At 32.9% G+C, this 26842-nt stretch overlaps 1 protein-coding gene across 1 annotated transcript in view; it reads left to right on the top strand.

Moving 5' to 3' along the window:
* The window catches only part of LOC149806371 (proteasome adapter and scaffold protein ECM29-like), a 177637-nt gene that overhangs the window by 79141 nt on the left and 71654 nt on the right, over positions 1–26842 (top strand). Inside the window, exons 18-23 of the mRNA XM_089952249.1 lie at positions 668–759; positions 3515–3649; positions 10618–10762; positions 16045–16241; positions 23990–24091; positions 25529–25642. Of these exons, the coding sequence (XP_089808375.1) occupies positions 668–759; positions 3515–3649; positions 10618–10762; positions 16045–16241; positions 23990–24091; positions 25529–25642 (785 nt within the window). The remainder of the gene's footprint in view (positions 1–667; positions 760–3514; positions 3650–10617; positions 10763–16044; positions 16242–23989; positions 24092–25528; positions 25643–26842) is intronic.

Below are 26842 nucleotides of genomic sequence, written 5' to 3'. Positions count from 1 at the left end.
ATAGATGGCATGAACGCCTTTCAGTCCTATAAAAAATCACAACACACTGTCTAGTCCAGCTTAAATTACACAAGGTTGAAACACAGTTAACGTGTCAGATATCATAAAATTCTGCCAAATGGATTTCAGTTATCCTGACATAGGTGTCTTTCAACTCAAGAATCCTGCCATACTGATTTTGCCTTTCAGACCAGTGTATGTCAGGTGAGCAGTATCAGGCATTCTTGAGTCTCAAATTTTCCCCAAGAGTTATTCCCATATTTGTTCTTAAGTGTGAGTGTGCACGTGTGTGTGTGCAACTTGTCCTGCATTATTTGATGAATTACTCTGAAACGTGGCAGATATCAGCTGAACATGATCCATTTTTGTACTAAAGTGAGTTTCTCAAGTTGAAGCCCCATTCTTTTCAAAACAATTTTTTATTTTTTGTATGTTCATACATATATTTTATCCGAGTTATTGCCCATTTCTGTCAGAGTTATTGCTTATTTCTGCTTGTATCATTCATTTGTCCTAAGGAAACATTTCTTGTGATGATGTTTTCATTTTTTTGGAAAAGTCAATCTTGAGAAGACTCAGAAAATTACTAGAAATAATTCCTGATTAAATCACTCGATTTTTCACAACATTTTTGTTTTAGACATGATTATTTTTTTCTTCTGTCTAGGGGCCCCTGCTATGTACTGCCTGCTGGAGATTGTGGCTATAACAAAGGATAAGCTGGTCTCACAGTTTGTTCAACACTTAGACTGGCTGAAGGTAAGATAGAAATTAACAGTGGTTCATTGAGATATTATTTGTAAGAAATGCCAGTTGATACCCTGATAAATGTTAGCTGTCTTTCAAAAATTCAATTAATGTGTGATGCAAATTAACATTAAGGCAAACAAGGCTAAAAGTGCATTTAATAAATTAATTAAATTAGGCATGTTGGAAATATTCAGTAATTCTAATGGTGAAGAAAAGAAGCTAAGAATCAATGCTCCAGTAAGTTTATTCTTAAATTTATACTGATTTTCACAGAAATGAAACTATGAAATTTATCAAATTTTTCTTTTATAATGTGGTAATATTAGGTTAGATCTCAGACTGTTTGTCAGTTCTTGCATGACTAAATAACTTGACAGCAGAATGCAAGAATTGTATTATGAGAAACCTGCATTTTGTGACTGGTCATATGTTAAACTTTAAAGCAGTAATCCACAGATATATTATAGGAAAGATTGATATCATTTTAATGTTAGTTTCTTGAGAATTAATATCACAGAGAAATAATTTTTGACAGAATTACAAAATTATGATAGAGTCTGCTATAGTAAAAGTCACACAGGTCATGTAGGCATTCAACACTGACTATTTCAGTAATGGGTGTACAATTTTTAGAATTTGATTAAATATACCTTTAAGTGGCAAATATTCACTTCATTTGGATTCTTATATGCCCACTTTCCTTTGGAAGGTCATTATTTAGACGCCCAGAGAAGTGCATACAGCAAAATCTATGTTAAATTATGTAGACATTTTTGGATGAAATGAATCTGAAGGTGTGATCCAGTACCATCCAGATTGAATGTCATGCACTGTGATGCCACAATGAAAGCTATGCATATTGATAAACAAATATTTACTACACTTGATTGTGTTGATTCCAAATTTGATCCAAATTTAGTACATGGCCACCATTTTAAAAGTCCATAGTGATAGATAATTTTCATCTGGAAGTTTCTTGATGACAGTTAAGGTGCAGGGCATTCCTAAATCAGGATTGAATTGAGTTTGATTAAAGAAAATCAGTATCAGATTTTAAAAGAATAATTTACATTTAATTTAAAATTAGTAAATGCGCATACATAACCCAGTTGACTTGTATTATGATCTTTTTAATGACAAGAAGATTTGTAACATATTTTGATTCTTCAATCTTGAACCCTTTTATTGATTATTTGTTTGTCAGCACCCAGTGGACCACATCTATGGAGTCTGGTTGTCAACTTGAGCCTCATGAAAACCAGACCGTTATTTATATAGCAATAATGAAAATGCAAAATCAAAACTTTCCCTCTTACTTATTAACTTTAATAATTTCTCCCAGTCACAAGAACTTTAAAAAAAATTAGCTTGCTACCCAAATACAGCCTTCCCAGAAAGATGAAAATTCATCTTTTTTTTCTATAGCTTATAATAGCTTATAATATTCAAAATGAAGAAACTTTTACACATCACCTTCCTTTAACGACTGCTAGGTGGCACTAGTTGTAAGCTTTCTCTTATTACTATCAAAATAGTTCTTCACTACCAATTGAATCGAAAATCCTTCAAAAATTCAAATCATCCATACAGAAAGTCAGTAATTTTGAGTCTAGTAAATTTGTTACTACATGTGGTAAACTATATATATTTTTTTTTTCAATAGTTATGGGGATCTTTTGACATAGAATGGACTTTTGTATATTCTGACCTTGTGCTTTAACACAGTATCATTTGTTTATGTTATTGGTTGTTAAGTGTTGATATCGTGTATTTTGGCTACACATATGGACTGCTAATTTCCTAAGCTTTTATCTTTTTTTGAAATTCTTTTCATTTAAGTTAAACATGACCACAAAATGCAGCTAATACAAGAAATTCAAATTGATTGAAGACACTCTTGAGAAACGCTTTGCATGTACTGAATGTTCTTCATCCACTACATGCAGTGTTTGCAGTCTTTAATCAGAGTGTCTTCCTTTTGAAGGTGTAATAGGGAAAGTGGTGCATATTAATAACTAGTACAATACTGACAACATTATCCCTTTGAGTGCCTAAATCCCACAGCTGATTGGTTTCTTTCTTTGTCATTAAAATAGGAAAAATTGGCCCTGATTATGATTCAAGTTCGAAGCTACCACTTTTATTATTTCTGACATGTTTGCATCATGGCAGAGGGGGGTATTGATAAAGATCTCTGAGACCTAGTAGCCAGTTTTCACTTGAATAGACCAAAATCCCTCACTCTGTTTCCAAATTTGAATCTCTAACAAGTCTCGATGTTGCACAGTTAATATAAATTTTAACTGTCAGCCAGAACCTTGCTGGTGTCATGCGCTGTGATGTCACAATGAAAGCTATGCAAATTGATAAACAGTGTAGTACTACCCTATATTATGATGATTCCACTCAAAGTGCCCCTTCTTGACTGAAGTTTAGAACATGGCCACCATTGTAAAAGACCATAGAGATAGATAATTTTCATCTGGAAGTTTCTAAATGACAGTTAAGGTACAGAGTATTCAGTAATAATGATTGAATAGACTTTGTTTAAAGAAAATCAGTGTTAAAATTTCAAAGAACAATTTATATTTAATTTAAAATGTGTAAATGTTCATACATGAGCAGTGTTACTTTTACAATAGATGAACAATAACACTGTTGTATTTAGTGATTTTAATTGATTTTTGTAATTACAAATATATGTTTATCAGTGACAGTTCAAATGCAATGTTGTTTTACCTAATCATGCTTATTTCCCTTTAAGACTTTGGTATTCTCTGTGAAGGATGACATGAGAGAACATGCAGCCAATCTTTACACAATCATTCTCTGCAACCAGCCAGATGATGACAGAATCTATGAAGCTTTGGTCGAGTTCTGTGTAGCTACGGCTGACAAGGTATGTGAAGGCTTTTTTGCTTACCCTGTAATGTGAAGATTTTATGTCTTGTCTGTGTGTTTATAACACTGTTCACAAATGAATCACTGTATCCATCAGAACACTTTTAATGTATAAAGTAAACTCTCTAGCTACCATAGAAGAGTTTGGGACACAGATGAGCTTTTCACAAGCTGAGGATGGTGTTAAATGTGTTCAAAGCTTGTATGGAGAGAAAACTGCAGGATCATTTTAATTATTACGAAGCCATTATTTAATTATTGATGTCATGCACAAGTGACACAGTTAAATTAATGATGTTGATTTGTGTAGGAAGCTTTATAAGCACATTTGGCTGATGTTGATATTTATCATGTAAGATGGGGATGTAATTTTTACATTCTCCTCAGATTAGTATCTACAAAGTTTTGAAATGTTTATTGCTTATTTAACGAACAAGTTCCAGCACTGTTATGGATATGTGTGTATATATATGCGTGTATATATATATATATATGTATATACAATTAAAGACAAAAATCATAAATTGTTTCATTATCTTAATAACTAAATTTACTCTGACTTATAAAATGGTGTGGATGAAAAAATATGTTGAACAGTACTTTAATTGTTGGTGAATTGCTATAACTGCATGTAAACAAGTTCCAGAAGTTGTTGTAACAAGATAACCGGGAGGGATTTCGGATTTACAACAGAACACTTTTGATGGTAATACAAATACAATGTTTAATGATGAATGACTTGAATGGGAAAAGAATTATGATTAATACGTGCGTATAATATCCAAATATTGGATCAATTAACATAATCCCTACAAACTAATGAAAATACAAATAAATGACCTTACACAGTACAAGGACAAAGGGTGAATAATTCACAGTGATTTCACAATGAAAGAATGATGTGTTTTACTCAAATGGTAAAAGCTGTGGTATTTTGCTCATATGGTAAAAATGTATTCACTCAAATAGTGAAAAATGAGGTTTGTTTTTTACTCATATAGTAAAAATGATGAAAACAAAGGGACATAAGTACAAAATGTCTTTACAGTCCCCAAAACACACTGGGTATTACAAACCCCAAAGATTAACCCAGGGCTAAAAGATTGCATGTATGAAGTTATACACTCCATCACTAGCACACTTGGCTACCAGTCCCACTGGTCAGTCAAGCAGTCAGTATTCCAGTTTGGTCAATCAAGCAGTCAGCACCCACCAATTGCGGTCAGCAATGCCCCATGGTCTGCTACTCGACCAACATCTCTGTTTACTCAGGTCTTTGGCTGCTATGGTTCAGCTTCACAGCTGCTAGGGTCAACTTCTGTGGTTAGCTCTGCAGCTGGTACCACGTTGACTCCGATCACTCTGATAATTCTGATCACTGGTACCACGTTGACTCTGATCACTCTAATCAGCTATACAGCTGCAACTCTGATCACTCTGGTCATCTATACAGCTGTGACTCCGATCACTCTGGTCAGCTGAAAATACATCTAACACCGTGTACTATGCATGACACTGGCATATACGATAAAACATAATTATATTATATATGGTAAGCTACACAGATTACATTATCAGCACAATAATTACAAAACAATACACAAGTTCAGAAGTGAACCTAACCGTGCCCAACAAGAATCCTGCAGTACTAAACGTTTCTTAAATATGCAACTTTATATATTGCTAATATAAATCTCTTGTTAAGTCAAAAACAAGAATAGAAAATATTTGCATGATAATATGCAAACCGAAGCTACATAGAAAATATACAAAAATAAACATGTTAGTACAATAGTTATACACAAGAAATTAATAACTCACATACCTCTACAGCTGAAGATGTGCAAGTTCTTAAAGTAGACCGCTCACTGGCAAAACGTTCCATAATGTAAAGATTTAGTCTTACCGTGAGGCATTTATATGCATTGTCTGTACGCTGGAAATATTCAGCTCTTTCCATCGGAAGCACTTCGCACATGTAGCATAGGATGAACTGAACTCACTATTTCTAAAAATTTGTACAATATACATAAATCACCCATGGGTATCATTGTACGCATAAAACGAAACCCAAGTACATGTATTTGATAAATAAAAGGATTTATACAATTCCACGACAGTGGTTTTACACCTCTTTGAACAAAACCACTTCCATTAGCTTTATAGCTTTCCAGGTAGCAGTTGCATAGTAAAGTAGTTGAAAAGTCTGGATAGGCAAAATTTGAAAAACCAAATATTCTAGGCTTTGTGGCCAGTAATGAATAGAACTATTTTTGTCAGCCATTTTTTGAGGGCCACAAGGGAACCTGATAACCTTCATTTACTGTTACAATCAGATGGCAATTATTTTGTTTACAGGAGACTTGGACTGAAACTGAATCCTAATATTTCACCAAACTGTTTATGTATTTTCATTGTTTCTTTCAAACGAAATATTTTTGAATTTTTTTTATGGTATGATTGTTATCTTACAGTTATGTTTATATCACATTTATGCAACTTCTTGAATAAATGTAATTTTTGGTACATAACATTTTGCCAAACATAGAAATGATTTTTTCATCTATGAAGGATAAGGACAAACTTAATGGGCATACATCTTTAGAGAGACTGGTTTTATAACCCAGAAAATTGCCTTTTGTTCATGATTACTCAAGTTTGTGGTGTTTCAGCTACCTAGAATCGTGAAGTAAAACATGGAGAGGAAATGATCTTGACTAGTTTTATGTCGTTATTGCAAATTGAGGTTTCTATGACCTATATTTTACTCTTCAGTGCTTTAGTTAAAACATTGCATCAAATTCGTTTCTTGGATCAGTTGGGGGATTTCGTGAGTTCAAACCCCAACCAAGTCTTAGCAAAGACTTGTAAAAATGGTACTAACTGCTGCCTTGTTAGGCACTCAGCATTAAGAGGTTAGTGTTAGGATTGGTTAGCCTGGTGTCAGAATCATATGACTGGTTTGGACATGATGCTACATGTCTGTGACATTATGCCCCAGTGCTAGGCATCACTATAAACTACCACACTGCAGACATCGTAGCAATACAACTGAAATTTCTGTAAAGCTACTTTAAAAATCTAAATCACACACACACACACACTTCTTGGATACACACAGTTTGTGCTTTACCAACACTGGTTGAGTATTTCTATTAATATCATGACCTTATATATTTTTCCATGCTATATACAGGGTTTCTGAACTGGTCTAGAATTCCGAAAAAGGCCTAAAATTTGAAAATTGATTTTCACTGACTTGAAAATAACTGGAAAAATTGAAAAAATGACTAAAAAGTCTTAATTTATTTTCATTGTTACAACCTTCTTAGTCAGAAATCAGTAACATGACATCTCTTTTGTGTGTTGGGAGATATTTTAGTGTATGGATTCACTGCTCTTCAGGAGTTTGGAAAAATGATATTTTTAGGTCTGGAAAATGGATGGAAAAGATCTGAAATCTTTTTTTAAAAATTTGTTGCAGAAACCTTGTTTATACCTGTATATCCTAGTCATCACAAAATGCCACCTTTTACTTATGCAGTTGAAAGTAGAAATAAATACTTATTGGATGGATAACTTCCCATATTATTGACTGTACATTGTATATTGTGATATAATACTCTCAAAATGTTAACTGTGTACTGCACATGTGAATGAATCGATATTAGAAGAGTGGTCTGCGTGCATTTCATGTGAGGCCTCAGCTTTAATGGCTAGACAGAGTAATTATTAATGTATGATATAGTAATGGTCATACTGGCAGTCACTCTGAAGTTATTCAAAGCCTGTGAATCCAGCTTCTAGAGGTGGATATCTGACTGGTATAATTACATACCAGGTTCTTTGCTTGAGGCAGGGGTTTCAATTTTGGATAACCCTGTGATTACAGAAACCCCCAGTCATTATGGTTGAATGAGCTTGTTAATAGAAAATCCATTATACATAGGAAACAGAGTATACAGTTGCAAAACAATATGGATGGACAGAAGTAGATTGGCTTTAATATAATGTAAGTATATTTGAATGTTTTAAAATAAATTTACAGAAAAAGATGGACGTGTTTACAAAGTCCAGCTTGGGAATTCTGCATTCAAATGTGAAAAGATACTAATTGATAACAAATGAAGGTGAGGTACCAGCCACATTCATAGTTTTATAATGCAAATAAAGCTTGAAATATTACTTCAGTAGAAGTTATTTGAAATGATAAATATTGGGCATGTAATCTGATTCAATAGTAAATGGACCTGGAATGTTTTAATGTTGAAAATATCATGGAAAGAAATCTTCACCAGTAGGCATTTTTGTTATTAATGTATGCTGATCAGTTTGCGATGCATAAACAGTTGATGCCAGAACGTTATCATAAGTACTAAAGTTCTAATTTTATCATATTTCAGATAGAATGGAATTTTAAATCTGTCATATATTTCTTAGCTGGTACTCTTCTGGTTTTAATTTGATAAAAAAGCCACTGAACTTACTCCCACCAAACAGTTTTACATGATAAATAAAAACCTCCATCAGCTCCATTCATATCATGTGAGTTATTTCATTTATCCAAAAATTGAATCACTCTGCACTATAACTGTCATTAAAACATAAAACCTGATATATTGGCATGGAGTCACCAACCAATAGCGTATGCAGTGTAATGAAAATAAAGTGAGACAAATCCAATCATGTTGTGTCAGAAGAAGGTAGCAAAGGTATTGTCATCTTAAACTGAAATTCACATTGGTGTCATTGCTGCTGATATTATTATTATTATTATTATTGTTGTTGTTGTTGTTATTATTAGGCATGGCTGATGTGTAAGATAGTTATGTACTTTTGTTGCATAAGTGTCTAAAAGGAAACCATTCATGGACATTGGTTGCTCAGGATGTATTTTCCAGGTAACATTGCAACTCTGTAATTATTTCTAGCTTCTGCAGCTGATATTTTTGAAAACTTATTTGAAGAAACTAAATGACAAAAAACATAATCTTGTTTTTTATCAACTTATCTTTGCTGTGATATGAAAGAATGTTTTATTTAATATATTGTTTTATGACTTTTATTCACTGTTGCAAGGATCAAACATTTTGCATTGAAATTAAAATAGCAGGCAAAGATATTTAAGTAATGTGGATTTGGAGGTGTTCTCCTAACTGGGATAGAGGGGTTAGCAAAAAGTAGCTCTGGTGATCTTGCAGATTTTAACAGGTAAATTACCCGACTACTGGCACATAAGGAATGCCTTGAAAGGACAAAATCACATTTAGGTCTAAATGTATTTTCTGTGTGATAATTAATGTTGCACAATGGCTGCTGGAAACTGACCAGGAAATAAAATAGCTATAGGTGAGCTATGTAGTAATTAATCATGTTTTAATAGTGAGTGTACCTTGAGAAGGGTTTCACACCACTCACAAAGTAAACTCATACTTGCATGTTTCAGTATACATATATTTCACAGTACATGCATTTAACAAATTGTTTTAAAAATGGAAGTTTGTTGCAAAATGGGAACATATTTGAGTGTAATATAGAAAAAAATCCAAGGATCTCAGATGAATTAGATTGCATATACAAGTCTCCCACAATACAATATTGTATACTTATATTAACAGACTAGTCAGTTGGGAGTAAATGAACAATTATTGCAAGCAAAATGAGCATTAATTTAACAAAAATGGCTTGTGCAATGTAATACAGTTCTTTCGCACAGCAGTGAACATGCACATGCCACAGTGTGAGAGATTTGCGTGGTATCATCAGTGTCAGTCAGCATTCTCTTGATGTCACCAAAGTCAGTTGTGTTCACTATATTTAGGCTTGTTGTCTATTTTATTGATGGAATAATTCTAGAAGACAAAACTTGATATAAGCATATTGAAATAAAGTATTTAACTTTATATATATGATGTAAGCATACTGTAATAAAGTATTTAAATTTATACGCATATTGAAATAGAGTATTTAACTTCATATTCGAATATTGAAATTGAGTATTTAACTTGATGTAAGCATACTGAAATAGAGTATTGAACTTTATCTACGCATATTGAAATAGAGTATTTAACTTTATATATGCATACCGAAATAGAGTATTTAACTTGTTGTAAGCATGCTGAAATAGAATATTTGATTTTATATATGCATAGTGAAATAGAGTATTTAACTTTATATACGCATATCGAAATATAATATTTAACTTTATATATACATACTGAAATAGAGTATTTAACTTTATATATACATATTGAAATAGAATATTAAACTTGATACAAGCATACTGAAATAGAGTATTTAAAAGTTATTGTATGTGTACAGTCAGATATCTGATGTGGATGAACTGTTTAGGCACATGGTCAATGATGGTTTAGGCACATGGCCAATGACAGTTTAGGCACATGGCCAATGTCAGTTTAGGCACATGGTCAATGACAGTTTAGGCACATGGTCAATGATGGTATAGGCACATGGCCAATGACAGTTTAGGCACATGGTCAATGATGCTATAGGCACATGGCCAATGACAGTTTAGGCACATGGTCAATGATAGTATAGGCACATGGCCAATGACAGTTTAGGCACATGACCAGTGAACTACCAATAACCTGTTTATTATATACTCTGATTATAATTATCATCATTATCAGATCTCTTAATATTGAGAGATAAATTAAAAAATATTCAAATAAATATTTTGTTATTCTTTACATAGCTTTATTCATTATTGTATTTTTCTTGCACATTAAATATATTCGGTGAGTTGGATGGCATTGTAATGAGAAAGTTGTATGGTTGGTTTCATAATATCAGAGTGTGTTTCTTTATCACTGACTTGTATGGCTTGATTGTCATGTATGTTGGAAAATAATGTTCATTTAATTGCTTTGTTAAGTCTTTGAGACAGATATATATTATAAATGAATATATTTGATATTTTATTATATCCTCTTTTCATGATTCCAGAGTCCAGAAACCCAGCATGGGGCACTGCTAGCCTTGGGCTTTCTGATAGGACAACTTCTCCGAGGGCAAGAAGACAGGGTGAAGCAGGGTGCAACCATGTGGCATAAAATTGAGAAGATCATCAACAAAGGCATACTGGCCATTGGTAATAATGTACACTGAACAATTTTCACAGTACTTGAGATATCCGGCCAGGTTGCTTAGATAGGTGAAATAAATTTCCACAAAGTACCTTGCTAAATTTGTAATAATTGACTGATTTTATGAATATTTAATGACGATATAATTGACATATCGCATAAGACTGATGCTGGTAGGTGTTGTGACTCATTCTAAAGAATCATCACCCAGATGCAAAGGTTCTCCCATTGATGGTAACATTTAGAGGGTGTATTTGCTTATTTTTATACTGCATCATGACAGTGATAGGGGCATGTAATGTTACCTGTGTTCTTCAGTTTTTCCATCTCTAAGTCTGTCAAATCTTGGTTAGATTTTTTTTGTTAGGTCTGAAATGAGTGAGGTTAATTTTTTGTTATATGCACTTATTGTATGTGAAATTAAGTCATAGTATTTACTTCCAGAAACTGCAGATTTTGACCTAGGTCAAGCAGAGGACCTTATATTATTGTTTGTCTAGAAATTACTTATTTAGATCTTTAAGCAGAATCAGTGTATTGTTGTATTCAGTATTTGATTTGGGTGAAATTATTTATTCAGATGATATAGTCACTTGAAATGCAAAGTGCTCATAAATATTATTCTTGGACAGATGTATTAACTGGGAATTGTAGTGAATTCAGACAAGGACACCATGGATTATATTACTGTGATTATTGGAAGACTGTTAGCACATTATTACTCTTCAGGCTCTGGCACATAAATACATTCAAGACTACAGTACAGCATTACCTTCAGAGTTATATCTTATTTCAAACAACATTGGAATTGAATTAGAACTTTATTCATTAGGACTTTTGATACAACTTTTTGGACTATTTTGTGATTTAATTCACATTACTGTAGGTTCTTTTTAAATTTTCACTTTGTATCCTCAGGAAATAAGTTGTTTGTTGAATTGTACAAAACTTGTTGGTTTTTGCTTTTTTCTATTACTTAATCTAAGACCAAAGAGTCATAATAAAAATAAAATCAATCCTTGCATAACATTTATGGATATAAATAACAGGTTGTGGCTCATAACAGAGATCACTTAAGACAAGTTTTACAGTATTTGCAAAACTGTGTAACAGATAATGAATATTGAATCTAGCAAACTACAATTAGACATTCACTGTGGATTCAGATGCCAAAGAAGCATTTAATCTGGCTTGAAACATTCATCAGAGAAGCTTTCTTAAAAAATGAACCTATTAGAGCTGTCAAATTTGACTTAAGACATTTTATTACACCACATGGTAGTATGAATGATTTGTTCATTCAAGGTCTGATGGGCTGCTGTTCAAACCTTTATATCCACTTTTTGGCAAGCATTTCAGACTTAAGGTACAACCCTCTCTGAAAGCAATCATCATCATGCTCTTTTTTGCATTGATGACGTTAAGATCTGAAGTATATCAAAGAGTATACATACTATTGAAAGTTATTGACGGATATTCTTAAATAGAGTTCACAAATGGTCAGAAGGAAATGTGTCAAATGTTTAAGTCTAAAAACTCTTTCTTGATGTTTTTTCCCCTTTTATAGAGGAGATCAAATTTATAGAACTTATTCTTTTTAATGTAAACTAAAATGAATGAGTATGCACACTTTTCAACATGGACAACAGATATGTTTAAATAGAATTGAGAAATGGTGAGAGGGAAACAGATCACATTTTTAAAATTGAAAATCTGTGTATAATGATCCAGAACACTGTCTTGATGTTTTTTTTAATCTCTGCTGTAGAGAGGATCAGTTATGTATGAGTGTATTTGACCATCATTCCACATATTAGATACTCAAGGGAATAATGATAAAAGCTCTGGATTTAACACAGGTCATTAGTAATATCTAAACTTGACTGTAGCTTGATTTATTATGAATCAGTTTATACAGTGTAAGCCTAACCTGCCATTGCTTCATCTAATACAAAGTCAGGGACTTAGAATTCCTCTGGAAGCTTGTATAACCTCCCTTTCAGGTGGCATCTATGATGAGGCAATAAACCATTGTTTTATCTCCAAACTAAACTGTAATTCATCAATTCTTGCGTATGATGCTGTTTTCAGGCCCAAATTCCAAGCTGTTTTCTGATCCGTAAAATTCCACTTATGATATCGTCTTCTGGCCCAAATAATAAAACCAAGACCAGACTTTGTTTCATTCCATGGTTAGTGGCCAGGTGTTTTCTAACCAAAATAATGGTATAACATGTATATAAGAAATAAGCCAGTTTTTTAACCACTGTATAATTAATTAAATATTATGAATTTTTTTGGTCTTTCTTTTGAATAGTTATTTATCAAATTAATGAGAGAATTGTTTTAAAAATTTTTTTTTTAAATTTTAAAATCTGTTATAAAATCTTAACAACTTTGTATAGTAATTGTATAAAGTAGAATAATTCAACATTAGTTATGAAATGGATTGTCTGTGAAAGGAAACTTTTGAAGAACTGTTTGGATACTATCAGACGTATCTAAAAAGTACATTGATAAATTCATAATATTTAATCAATTATAATATATATATATATGGAAACAAGACTATTTATACATTTTCTGTTCTAATTGTTTTCAGTTGAAACATATTCATCTTCAGACATGACATTAAACTGTAGCTAGAAAGTATCGGAACAATTTATGATATGAGGTCATTTTAAGTGTCATTTGTTTGCAATCTCTTACAAGCCTAAACAAAGATCTGAAAAAGTGATAAAGTGAAACTGGTCACGGATTGTATGGGTTTGTCTAGCATATTTTGAATTATTGTCTTACCAAGTAATTGTTTCTTACTGTGAGCATTATTGTTTCATCATTATTTAGGGTTGTGAAATTATGGTATTGTCATGTTGCACAAAAGCAAAGATCATTGATTAGTTTAAGAGGTAGTTATGATTTAATTTATAGGATTAAAGAGAGCAAGATGTAATCATGTGTGGGGCATATATTTGGGAGATAACATATATTTCATGATTTTGTTTAGTAGTTCACAAAAAGGATCTGTACATCATGTAATTATAATAATAATGATGATGATGATGTTATTAACTTTATGGTATTGACTATTTCTTTCCCTGTTTTTCAGTATTCTTCTTTGCTTTCTCTTTTCCCCCAAATATTGCATAAATGTTTAAATCAATGAACTTTTAGAAAGATTGGTAATTGCTTGTAGTATGCTGGACAAGAGCAGTAGAGAGAACAGGGGGACTTACTAGAATGCTTTTCATATTACATCCCTCTGAGTCATATTTATGTCATGTAATGTAGTTGGTAGAATTTTGGACACTAACTATGCATTGATTTTCATAATACCTCCCACTTTCAGCGATAGTTAAGTGATGTAATGCAGTTGGTAGGTTTTGGACACTAATTATTCATTGATTTTCACTCTGAGCCATAGTTAAGGGATGTAATGCATTTGGTAGTTTTTGGACACTAACTATTCATTGATTTTCATAATACCTCCCACTTTGAGCAGTAGTGCAGTTGGTTGTTTTTGGACACTAATTATTCATTGATTTTGATAATACCTCATACTTTCAGTGATAGTTAAGGGATGTAATGCAGTTGGTTAAGAGTTTAATGTTTTTTCTGAGTTTATCGTGGTATAAACTGTCAGTTGCCGACTCACACAGCAAATAACGCCCAAACAGAAAAAAATGTTAAACTCTTATAATTGAAATTTCAATTATTTGTTATGTTATTTTGTTTGCATCATTAAAAAACAGAAATCTTAATTGGGCAAAGTAAACCATGTTTAAGGTTTTCTGTTATGTAGCTATTTGTAGCACTTGTTCTTGTCCAGCTTGATCGTAAAAAGGTCATCATAATACCAGTCCTTCAACCAATGGAAGCCAAATTTATTCAATTATTTGTTAAACAAATTTGTAAGAATGTTGTTTTCTTTTAATGCTTACTTCGTGTCTGCCTTCACTGGCAGTGTTTATCCTATGCTGTACACGTGACTCTATTTATAGAAGTGGGTATTCTTAGAAAAGTAGTTCTCCTTACAGTTCATACGAAAATAAATGCAGTTCATTTTGATCACGTGGTAACATTCTGAACAATGGAAATGTTACTTTCCTTTACTAGCTATTGGCATTGCAATTATTAGTTTTTTGACACTAAATCTTCATTGATTTTCATAATTCCTCCCAGTTTGAACCATAGTTAGGGTGTATTTCATTCGGTAGTTTTTGGATGCTTATTCTTCATAGATTTTAACTGTAAATTTGGAGGATTGATTTGGAATCAAATTTACCATTGAAATAGATTATAATCTACACATAAAGCATGAAAAATATGTTTAAAAGGTTTGGTCCTTATTAACTGTTAACTTCACATATTTGACCTTTAATTTAATTTTTTTAACCTCCAATTTCACATATTTTGACCATTAATTTCACATATTTGATCTTGAATTTCACAAACGTTTTATCTAGATTTTCCAACATTTTATTCGCAGTAAGTAAGAGGTGATCTTAAATCATGTTTATGTCTTTCTATGAATTTAAAGTACCGACGTTTGTTATTTGCCTTTCTTTTTGCCCCGATATTGGATCATCAATACTGATTGTGAATAAATTAAAGAAAGACCTAGAAAACAGTTAATAATCGGTACTATTTTCTTCATGAAATATTTATGTCCATCAGTTTTGGCATTTAGCCTCAGATTAAATTTATTATCAACACAGTAAATATTCATTTACCTCTGGAAATTATTCACATAAGTTGTAGATGGTCATATGGAAAATGTTGTTTGTAAAAAGAATAAGGTGTGAGATCATCTCTGACTACAGTCTTTATAATTTGGCTAATGTGACCATAAAAATGACCTGCTTATTTAGTAAGGGAGCCTTATATTGAAGTACAGTCTATTAAAGCTATGTCCCAATATTGCATTAAATAAATTAACAGGTAATAATTAAACAAAATTGACCAAATGAAAGATAGTTTTAACCATACCTTTATTCTAACAGGGGCTAGCATTGTACTGAGGGACAGTATAGTGAAAGATAACTTGACTGTTTTATTCACTAGGGACATCATTTGTATGTGACCCTCACAATTGGAATGTATCTATATTCATTTCCATTATGCCTTTGATTTGATGGGTTTTTCTGCATTGTATCAGCTTCTCACATTGAAAATTTTAATAATATTTTGCAGATACTATGATTAAAACAAGGTTTTCTAACCTTGTTCTGTTGCTGTAGAAGGATAAAATATTGCTTACTTTTAATACTTTTTACCTGCATTGCAGCCAAACTGATCAAGGTGTCAGAAGAGATGAACCCTTTATTAACTCTTGGAGCCTGTTCAGCCATAGGGGAAATTGGACGCAATGCAGCTCTGCCACTGCCAACTGGTGGCCTAGAGGAGAGTGAAGAGGAGATAACAAAGTTGTCAGTTGTAAATAATTTATTGGCTATGGTCAAGTCAGGGAAAGAAACACCAAAGGTAATTCTATATGAGGAGTTAATTTGGTCAGCCACATACAAAAATACATTTTTTTATGAATGCAGATTTCATTGAAAAGGTACATAAAAATGACAAGCAGGTATTTATTTGAAAGCATTAACTTATGTGTATATATAAACACACACACACACACAGTGAAACACCACTGTAGCATGCTGTTTGAGGCCATTTATCTGAAGTAAATATTGCACATGCCCACTTAACTATCAAAGGTGAGGGGAGAGACTTCAGGCTTCAGTTACCAAAATTGATGCATATTACATAAGAAATACTTAGCACAGTGATTACATATGGAACTTTTATTGGTGGTGGGGCAGAGAACCATGCATAGGTACATACATATACATGTATGTTGGCCACTATTGAAAATAGAGGACGTGTGCTCATGAATCCGTTTTTCATTGTATCCATAATTGTAATTCTGTCAAAAATGTGCACAATTATTATTCATTCAAAGCCAAGTACTTAATTTCTTGGTGAAACATTCACACAATAAATTGTGAAACACTGTATTTTTTAAAACGTTCATACATGCTGGACTTATCCAAAGCAGTTTTAAAATGCTAAAGTAAGCTTTAGTAGCTCTTCCATTAAATACATTACCTGATCACATTAATGTTCAGATTTTGACTTTCTGCTTCCTCCAGAATCCAGTCCTCCCATAGATGTAAAAACATCTTTTTATATCCTGTTTAAACTTTTGCTTATGACTATTGTCATCAATGCCATCCGCTGGAATTTATGCATATTATCAACCATCTATTATTATTCTGGGTGATATAGTAACTCTGATTGTCGTTGCTTGAAGTGTATACTACATTTATGTGTTTCTTGGTGAATTTAGTGATATTTTTATCACTGGTTCATCATTGTTCATATGATTCATTTGGTGACATTTATTGTTGCATTGTTTGAAGGCTATTTTATTTTTCTCTTAGATAGTCTCAGGAATTATGTGATCGTCAATATTAAAAATTAACATGGATCAGATGTAATTGCACTAAAGCAGCATGCACCAGTAATATACCTTGTTTGTAATATATGTTGCTTAAATTTGATTACATATATTTGCATTAGAATTTACATTAGAAGATGAATGACCATGACAAAGACATATTCAATGACAATTTTCTTCTTGCACCTAATGTTCAAATAAAACAAATGCCCCATTGAGAGAGAGAGACACACACAGACAGACAGATGTCTTCACAATTGTAAATCTGTATTGTTCACTTACATGATGACCGATCTTACTCTTGTACAAGTGCAGTACCATATTCTATTCCATTATCAATGAATACCACTAGCTAAGAAATTCCTTCTAGTCTTTGTTGCACCTTCCAATATTAAAAGAATCAGATGGCTTTGTAGTGGTATTTACATGCTAGTTAAATATGCTACAGCTATATTCAGTCATTCCAAGCTAACACCTGTTTGAGGTCAATATTCGGCAGACCAAATCAGATTAGCAAAGCTACTAATAGAAAATGAGGCTCCCAATGGGTATTATATATATAATATAATGAAAGGAAATGCCAGGTGGTTATTAGTGTAAATTTCTCAGCCAGTGACATTTTTTAACTTGCCGACAGAAATGACAGCAATTTAAAGTACATCTAGCATGAGCAAAGATAAACAACAATTGCTGCCTAAGTACAGGAAGAGTACATGCACTTTAAACAAAATCTTATTTGTTGTGATTGGAGAGTTCATTATACTTGCAAAGAAAATCAGACAGCATGCAAAATGGTCATTCATGGGATTTAACATAATGGGGTCTATATGGATATAACTATTGTGAATATTTAAACCCAGAAGGAGTATGGTATGTATTTTCATAGTTTACATTTACTGTTTCATTTATTAACATTTTCTTTCTTTGACAAAAGCTTCAGCAACATGGGGCAATAAGGTAAAAGACAACAAAACAAACCCACGAAGAGCTGAACTCTCTCTCTCTCTCATATGTCAGACAATATTTTATTTTAATCACAAGGTACAAGAAGAAAAATGCGATGGAATACATATGCATCCTTCCCTCTGTATCCCCCCCCCAAAAAAACGGAAAAAGCATTTTAGTATTAATGATGCAGTTTCCCAATTGCTGATAATCTGAAATAGCATACAGTGATACTTTTAATATTTATGAAACCGGAAGTTATTATAATTTAATTCCACACAGCATCACGACTTTTATCCTATCTGTAAGTCAATAAATTTTTGAGTTAGTGTCATTATATGTAGTAAAAGTACATAATACATTTAAAATGCTTTGTGTGAAACAAATTAGGTACTTTTAGTTGCATTTAATGATCCTGACTGGAAAGGTTACTGAGTTACAGGTAGGATAAGATACATGATGCTGTATGGAATGAAGTGAAAAACACGATCCGCAGTATTGATATGGCCTTGTCTTATACTCGGCGTTGACTTATATATGGATGAAGGATGGAAACTTTGCCAAATTTGCTGATTCGACTTATACTCAGCATCAACTTATAGGCCAGCAAATACAGCATGTAGCAATGATCAAGACAGCTCCTGGCAGATTGAGTGATAAACTTGTTTCAGTAATAGCATTATTTAGTCATAGGTTTGTTGGACAGTTGATTGAGCAAGCATTAAGGATCTGTTGAGTGAGAAACTATTTTGACCTTCTTGGTTTTGGTGCCTGGTTGTGTATGCCAGATAACTGAGCAAACATCTGGTGGTCATTGTTTACCTTAGATTGAACACACAATGCATTCAAGACAAACACGAAAAAGACAATGATTTTATTGTTGATAGTTCAGTCATAATTAAACTAACAATTATCAATGTTATGAAGAGCTGACATCTTTTAAAAATAAGTTATAAGCCATGATAAGATATTTTTTCTTCATGTACACAACATGTCTTGCCAAATTATTAAATCAAACCCTTATTTATGTTGGCACAAAACTTTGTAGTACTTCAAAAAATTATTGAAAATTATTGTAAAATTTTGAGAGCCATGCCACAAGCATACTATATCTGAACTCATGTTGTAATGATGTATTATCAGGACTCCTATTAAATAAAGTTATTAAATAAAGTATAAATAACATTCAATCTCTAAAAACATTAATAAATAAATAACTTAAATAGGCAATATCTAAAAACTTATAAATAACATAACGTATGAAGCACACACTAAACACCTCGACTAGTAATACCATAATAAGCTTGAAAGTCTCTCTTCATACATGATTTCTACTAACAACCTCTATAAACAGCATAGAACACCCCCCCCTTTTCTAGAACATTTGAAAAAAACAAAAAACAAAAAAACCCCAAGAAACACCAGGCAAATGCAACAAGAAACCAGTGATGTGAAGCAACCAGGACCGTTCCCGAGCTCTCCTTCCCACTAATGACAGCCAACTTTTCAACTGTAAGGGACATTTATGGACCCACAGATTGAGGCCAAACTATCAGGGTTCCTTGAACCCATACAAGCTTGGGGGAGGTGGCACCATTCCCTTTCCCAGGAACAACTATTAGGCTGCGGCGCAGTCAGAAAAATGTGGCACATGCACTGTTGTGCGCACGCCACTATAATCAAACTCAACAACAACAAATCAGGACTCCGGAAATCCCAGTATACTGAATATATGTGATGGTAATGATAATTTCATACAGTACAAAATACTTTTGTTGAATGTTTTTAGTTTTGAATATAAACCTTATTTGTTTTCTTATGATTAACTGCAAACGTGTACAATCAAATAATTTCAAACTCTTTGTTTGACATTCCAAGAATGGCAAGTCTACATATAACAGATAACACACTGCCTTGAGTATCAGCAATCTTACTTCAGGGTCCTGTCTTGGCACTTCCATCATCAAAGCAGATTATGGTATACACTGCCATGCTTGAGTGTCCCCTCTATACTGCTCTGCATACTATCAAGCATCAAACAGAATCATCACTTAAGATTATTGTTGTTACAATAAATATAATTGTGGCTTTCTTTCAAACTAAAGTAATGATGCAAAAAACAATAAGAAAGTTGAGATAAGTCCAGCAAACAGATCACCAATCCAAGTTTTGTTGCTCAATTTCTGTAGCAAAATACTGTCAGGCATCAAACAGAATCTCCATTTCACATTGTCAGTATTGCTAAAACAATAAATACCATTGCAACAATTGTGAAATTGACTTAGGGCTTTTGTCAGGGATACAGTAATAGCCTTCAACTGGAGATCATACTGTTCCATGTCTAAACCAAGTTTGGGAGTAGACCATATGATTTGATGGATTTCATCTAGAGTAATGAAAGCTAGACTCTTTGTAATGATTAACACTCACAACTGAAAGATTTATGAACACTGATTTTATTTATGTACTTCACAATTATTATCTATTCTCCTTGAAATCACCGACATGCATGAAAATATCTGACAAGCCAACTACTGAGACTGAGATCACTTAGAGCTGTTTCAGTAAATAAAACATATCTGGGACTCAGGGAAGGCACTTGTAATGTGGGGTACTCACCTTTAGATGCAAGTTAGAATTTTCTTTTCATTGTAGTATGAGCTCTGTACCCTGTCAATTTTACACAAAAAAACATGCCTTCCCTGGGATCCATGTATGTTTAAATGGAATAGCCCTTATTTTTATTCATTTAATTGTTTGTTAAGCAGTATTTACATATTGGTCTCCAGTTAATTAAAGAACAGACACAAGGACTTAATAATGTTTACTTCCTTAATTGTTGTCACCATGTTTTTGTTTTGTAATTTATAGTGTTTGTTTTTGTAATATTCTTTTTGTATATATTTTTAGGGGTCATTGTTAAGTGCTTAGAGCTTCTAAAGATTAGGTGCTGTACTTAGTTCACATTATTATTACAATTTTTATTAATTACCACATAATCAATAGATCATATACACCACATGTATGTATTACATTTTCGGTTGGTTGCCTTGCTACTTTTCATCACATTTGTGAATTTGAGGTATTTCATTATATTACATAAGCAATAATATTTTATAATGGTGTTTGAATTGTCAGTTAAAATGAGTTGATTTGACACATGACCATGACTGATACCATTTACACAGATAGGATTTGCATGCCGTTTAAGTTTCCTTTTGTTCCACCCTCTTTATTTGATTTAATAAAAAAGACTGATTAGCATGATAATATAAAGCAGGTCTGCTTTTGATTGAGTGCAACAGTGCAACAAATACTTGCCCAAGTTGGAGATCAAACTGCAGTCGGCACTTATGTGGGTTATCACAGAACCATTTGTCTGCATGACTGTGATGGTAGATTGAGATTTCAAATTTGAACACAAGAGGTCATATTGCATTATTTGTGAGTACACAGAATCCTAATTAAAGATAGAACTAAAACATGAATTTCACTCCACAAAATTTAATTAATTTATATTTATTTATTAAAGTGTTGCTACCTGTTGGCTTTAATGACATTTTTAAGTATCAGAATTTCATCAAATATTGTTATTTACAGAGAATGTTGTTTGGAATGAACATTTAACAAAGTATATGAATTCTTATTTATGACTTCTTATTAAAAGTTGGAAGTTTCATGGTGTTGGTTCAAATTTCCGGGTACTATCCACCATTTTTGACAATAAAATGAGTGATGTATCAAGGTTTCAGTCACCATTGTTGATCGTGATTTTTTTAATGCCCGTCAAATAGGTGTCAGTTTTGGGGTCCAAAGAAATGGGATCCACGCCTGACTTATGTTATATATGGGTAGGTGAGTTACCTGGGCCTAGGTATAGGATAGGTGTAACTTTCATGTCAGATGTGCAATTGTGTTTCACAATTCTGCTTGACCTCTTATCCAGTCCTTTGTTTTCTTAAAAGTGGCCAAAAATACATTCGGCAGATTCACCATTTGAATTATACTGCTGAGATAGGCTTGATATAAATTTGAGGGATGGATTGATGGTTTTGCTGTTAAATCCAAACTTGCTACTTGATTGGGTTGTTTTGCTATGTATTAAGTATAAAGCCATAGTTGTCAGTATATATGTCTATTTACATTATATTTACACACAGGGTAACATGTACATTTTTTTAAAAACATTCTACATCATTTGCATGTCAGTAGATATTTTAGTTTCACTGATACTTAGATACCAGATTTTGGTTAAAAATAAGTGAATTTTCTTTGATAAAATTGCTGTTACTGTGCTGTTAATACTTTAATAGTATTACTGTTACTGTGCTGTTAATACTATGATATTATTACTGTTACTGTGCTGTTAATACTATGATAGTATTACTGTTACTGTGCTATTAATACTTTAATAGTATTACTGTTACTGTGCTGTTAATACTACATAGCTGCCAAGTGTCCTGTTAATTCTGTATTAGTCCTGTATTTTGGACCTGAATATGGGTGTACGTTTTTTTGGCAAAAAAATACGTTTTTTTATTTTAAAATAAATATCTAAAAATTCCTTGCATATTTCAGTTTAGAACAAGCACTCGGTTCCATTCTGATAGAAATGTATCGCATATATATAGAAATACAGTTCTACAATATGATTGGTTCATTCGAAATCGAGGCTACAATGCCTGTCTATCCACCATATTGGATTTCGCAAACAGTTGCCGCTGTCACTGTATCTCATTTTCGTAATATTCAGCTTCTATCATGTTGAATAGGAAAGCAAAATATTCAGAATTTTCTCCAGGAAAGACAAGAAAACAGAACTAGAAGGACAATTATGCCATCTTGTTTAGATTTGTGAAACCATCTAGTAAAGGAGAAAACTTTACATTTTGCAAATTGTGTAATATGATTTCGCTATTGGGTATGGAGGCGCCCATGAAATAAAGAGCACGAAAAAGCTAATAAACATCAGCTTGCTGCTTCATCATACACAACTCAGCCTGAATTTATGATGTATATAAATACCAGAGAGAACCTTGATGTAATTCGATCAAAATTTAGTTCATTTCTTTTGGAAATTAACCTTTCTCTTTCAGTTACTAGTGTTCTATTTCGCACATGTTTTCCAGACAGTAAAATCACAAAGGATTTCTCATATGCTAGAACAAAAACAGTTCAATAAGAAAATCACACAGAATTGAAATCATCAATGAAAGTTGATACATTCAGATCAATAATGATTGGAAAAAAGATAAGGTGTGGAAAAGGCTGCTATAAAAGCCTGTGTCTGAGTGTGTTGCTTTCTTGCACCTTCTGAATGGGCATCTGGATGGAACATGGTACAACACATGCATCTTTGACATTAAATAATTATGTAAAGCACTGTCCTACTTTACTGATGCTTGTATATGTTGTAAATAGTTACATATGCATACAAATTTTAAAAATCAGTATTTGTTCCTGAAAATCAGTATTTTTGTCACAAGAGGTCAGTATTTTTGTATTCGGGGGCTGGCAGCTATGATACTATGATAGTATTACTGCTTGTGCACTAATAATACTAAGATAATATTAATGTGCTGTGTTAATCCTTTAATAGTATTACTGTTACTGTGCTATTAATCCTTTAATAGTATTACTGTTACTGTGCTATTAATCCTTTAATAGTATTACTGTTACTGTGCTATTAATACTTTAATAGTATTACTGTTACTGTGCTATTAATCGTTTAATAGTATTACTGTTACTGTAGTAATAAAACTATGATGGCAAATAATATTCCTTGTTATTGGTACTGTATCCTTAATAGATGCATTCATATTTTCAGAGTAAGGAGAGAGCTGCAGTATCCATAGGGCAGATATGTGTTGGGGAGCCCAAGTTTCCCCACAGAAGGAAAGCCATTCAGGGTCTTCTGGACTCTGTACAGGTAACTGAGTAATCAGCAGTATTTTATAGACTTGCATGTGAAGCATAGTTCTCACATGATCAGGCCAGTTCTGACTGATTTTATAGCCTGGCATTCAGAGTGTAATTTTCACACGATTTGGCTAATTCTGGCTGGTTTTATAGCCTTATATTTTAAGCATTGTTCTCACATATTTGGCATAGTTCCAGCTGGTTTTATAGCCTTGCATGTGAAGCATACTTCTTGCATGATTTAGCCTGTTTTGGGTGGTAAAATATGATTTATAGGTGATGTAATGATGGTGAGTAGTTTATATACATAATTATTATTTATATCTGAATAACAATAAAATATGTACTCTCATATATAATCATTTCCTAGAGCATTCAGAAAAGACTTAACACATTAACCCCTGGAGCTTTTTGTCATTTGTGCCTGGAAATCGGGTAGGAGACACATTTTGAAAGCTATTTCTGAATAGACTCAAAAACACCAAATCTCCGGTCATCTTTCAATAACATACTGCCTAGTTGTGTTAGAAACATCATTTTTCATTGGCTATTTGACTCGTGCATGAGCAAAAGGGTAAAGGTTGGATTTTTTTTTGCTCAATGGAGCTGTTATTTTTATATGGAGACCACTTTTTATTCCAAATGCCCATCTTATTTTTTTTTTTTGCAAAGGCTCATCTGTTTGTTTGCAGTTCATACCGATTTGCCTTAGATCTAAGACCAAAAAGTCTAAAATCCGGACACAAAATCAGATTCTGACCATGGGCGAATTTTGGGTTAAAGAAAGTCAGGTCTGAAAAATTAGGTTTTTATCTGTATTTTGTAGTGCAACTAGATTTTCCAGATTATTTGGTATCATTGTAAAGCTACATCTGTCTACCTTTCTATAATACCACCAACTTTAGTGTATCATGCATGACCATGACGCTACAGAGCTCGGCGTAGGCTACTACCTCCTACCCCATTAAGTCGTCGCTAGGGATTGTGTTAAACCTTTGGTTCAGACTCTTTACTTGCATCTCAACAAATGTTAACATACTCCAAATTGCTCATAATAAAAGATGATGAAGAAAACATTGAATGTATTTGCAATATGATGAATAGAATTGCTGTATTTATTTCATTGGAAAGTTAGAAAATTCTTTGAGTAATTCCAATAATTGTTTTCTTGATGCTAAAGCACAACCCATAAATTACTCAGCTTGTTTCATGAAATCTTGCTTAACTATGAAACTTACTGTGTTTAAATAAAATAAAATAATGTCTTGAATACTATACAAAAACAGAACAAAGGAAACTACATGTTTAGACACCATTAGATTTGAATTCATTGTGTACATTTGGACTTGCTGAAAACTGGTTGTTCAGGTATTTTGAAAATCAGCTTCAGTCTTTATTTTTTGTATTTTTATACTTATGTTTTTGTATAAAATGTTTATAATTTCAGTCCAAGCAGTTGGATCTTCAATTTACAATTGGAGAGGCACTTGTTGATGCTGCTTTGGGTTCTAATTCTCCTACTGGTAGAAACTACTGGACAGAAACTGAACAACAGTTTAAGGTCTGTCCTTACTTTGGCATTCAGCATGTGCATGTCTGCTTAGGATAACAAATAGTTCTAAGGCTCGCAGGTTTGACTATGTTTTAACTCCAGTATGTGTTCATCATTATACTCACTTTTACAAAGGGTTGAATCATGGCCAAACAAATTCTACTTTGTATGCAAATCATACTTTGTATGTGTACACTATTACCCAGGTCAACTATTCTTTTATTTGATCTATAGTCAATGAGAATAACATTTGCTTGGTTAGAATGGCATGCAGAACAATTATGTTGAATGACCTGCATTGTTTTGAAATGTAAGAAATAGTCTTCAACCATACAGGATAGTTTACTGTATAAACTAGCTTACAGGTCAATTCCAGCTGCAAACAACATAGACACTGATTTGCTGTCTCATAAAATGTCAGCAGATCAAGGTCTGTGTTATTTGTTCTACTGATTATTCCTAACAAGCTGCACAGACACAGATCTGCTAGCACATTATGTGACCACAGGTTTGGGTCTGTGCTGTTTGCAGTTGGACTCAACATAAAACTAATAAATGCGATATAAAGTGTTCAGAATTTATCAGATTTGAAATTGTTTATTTCTTCATTTACAATATCATCACCATATATACTGACCAGCTTTATGCAGGATGTCGAGAGGTAGTCCTGACTCCTAAAAAGATTTTAAAAAAATGCCTTTGGCAATAATCCCTTAAGATCCAGTCGATGCCACACAAAGCAATTTCATTCAAACTCTGTTTGAATTACATATGAGATGCATTCTGCGTCAAGCTCTGTCATTTATAATGTCCACAAGAAAGTTGGATGAAATTAAAACTATTTTAACACAAACTGGTATTCACTGGGCATTATGTCACCATCCCCTCCCATACATGGAATTGGGTACATTGAAGCCGGGTGTGCAGGATTACTTTTTTACCATGCCAGCCAGACTGGCCTGCAACTTATATGTCGCTCTCCATATGCCATCCTTGCTGTTGGCCAACCAGTCCAAACAATCTCTGACTGGCATCCTATGCCTATCAGGTTGCTTGGCATAACTTACCACATCATATTTGGAGCCATCCAGCACAGCTTAAACAGGCATTAACAGCTGGATCACACTGTGCTGGACATGAACTTGGCCAACTGTGTAGTATATCTACTTTAATTTCACATAATAGACCTGGACTAAAGTTTGTGGTTGG

The sequence above is a fragment of the Sinohyriopsis cumingii genome, chromosome 1, assembly GCF_028554795.1.
Source record: "Sinohyriopsis cumingii isolate HCF-2022 chromosome 1, ASM2855479v2, whole genome shotgun sequence".
Taxonomy (NCBI): domain Eukaryota; kingdom Metazoa; phylum Mollusca; class Bivalvia; order Unionida; family Unionidae; genus Sinohyriopsis; species Sinohyriopsis cumingii.
Note: the sequence above shows the minus strand (reverse complement) of the source record. Positions and strands in the feature narration are given on the sequence as shown.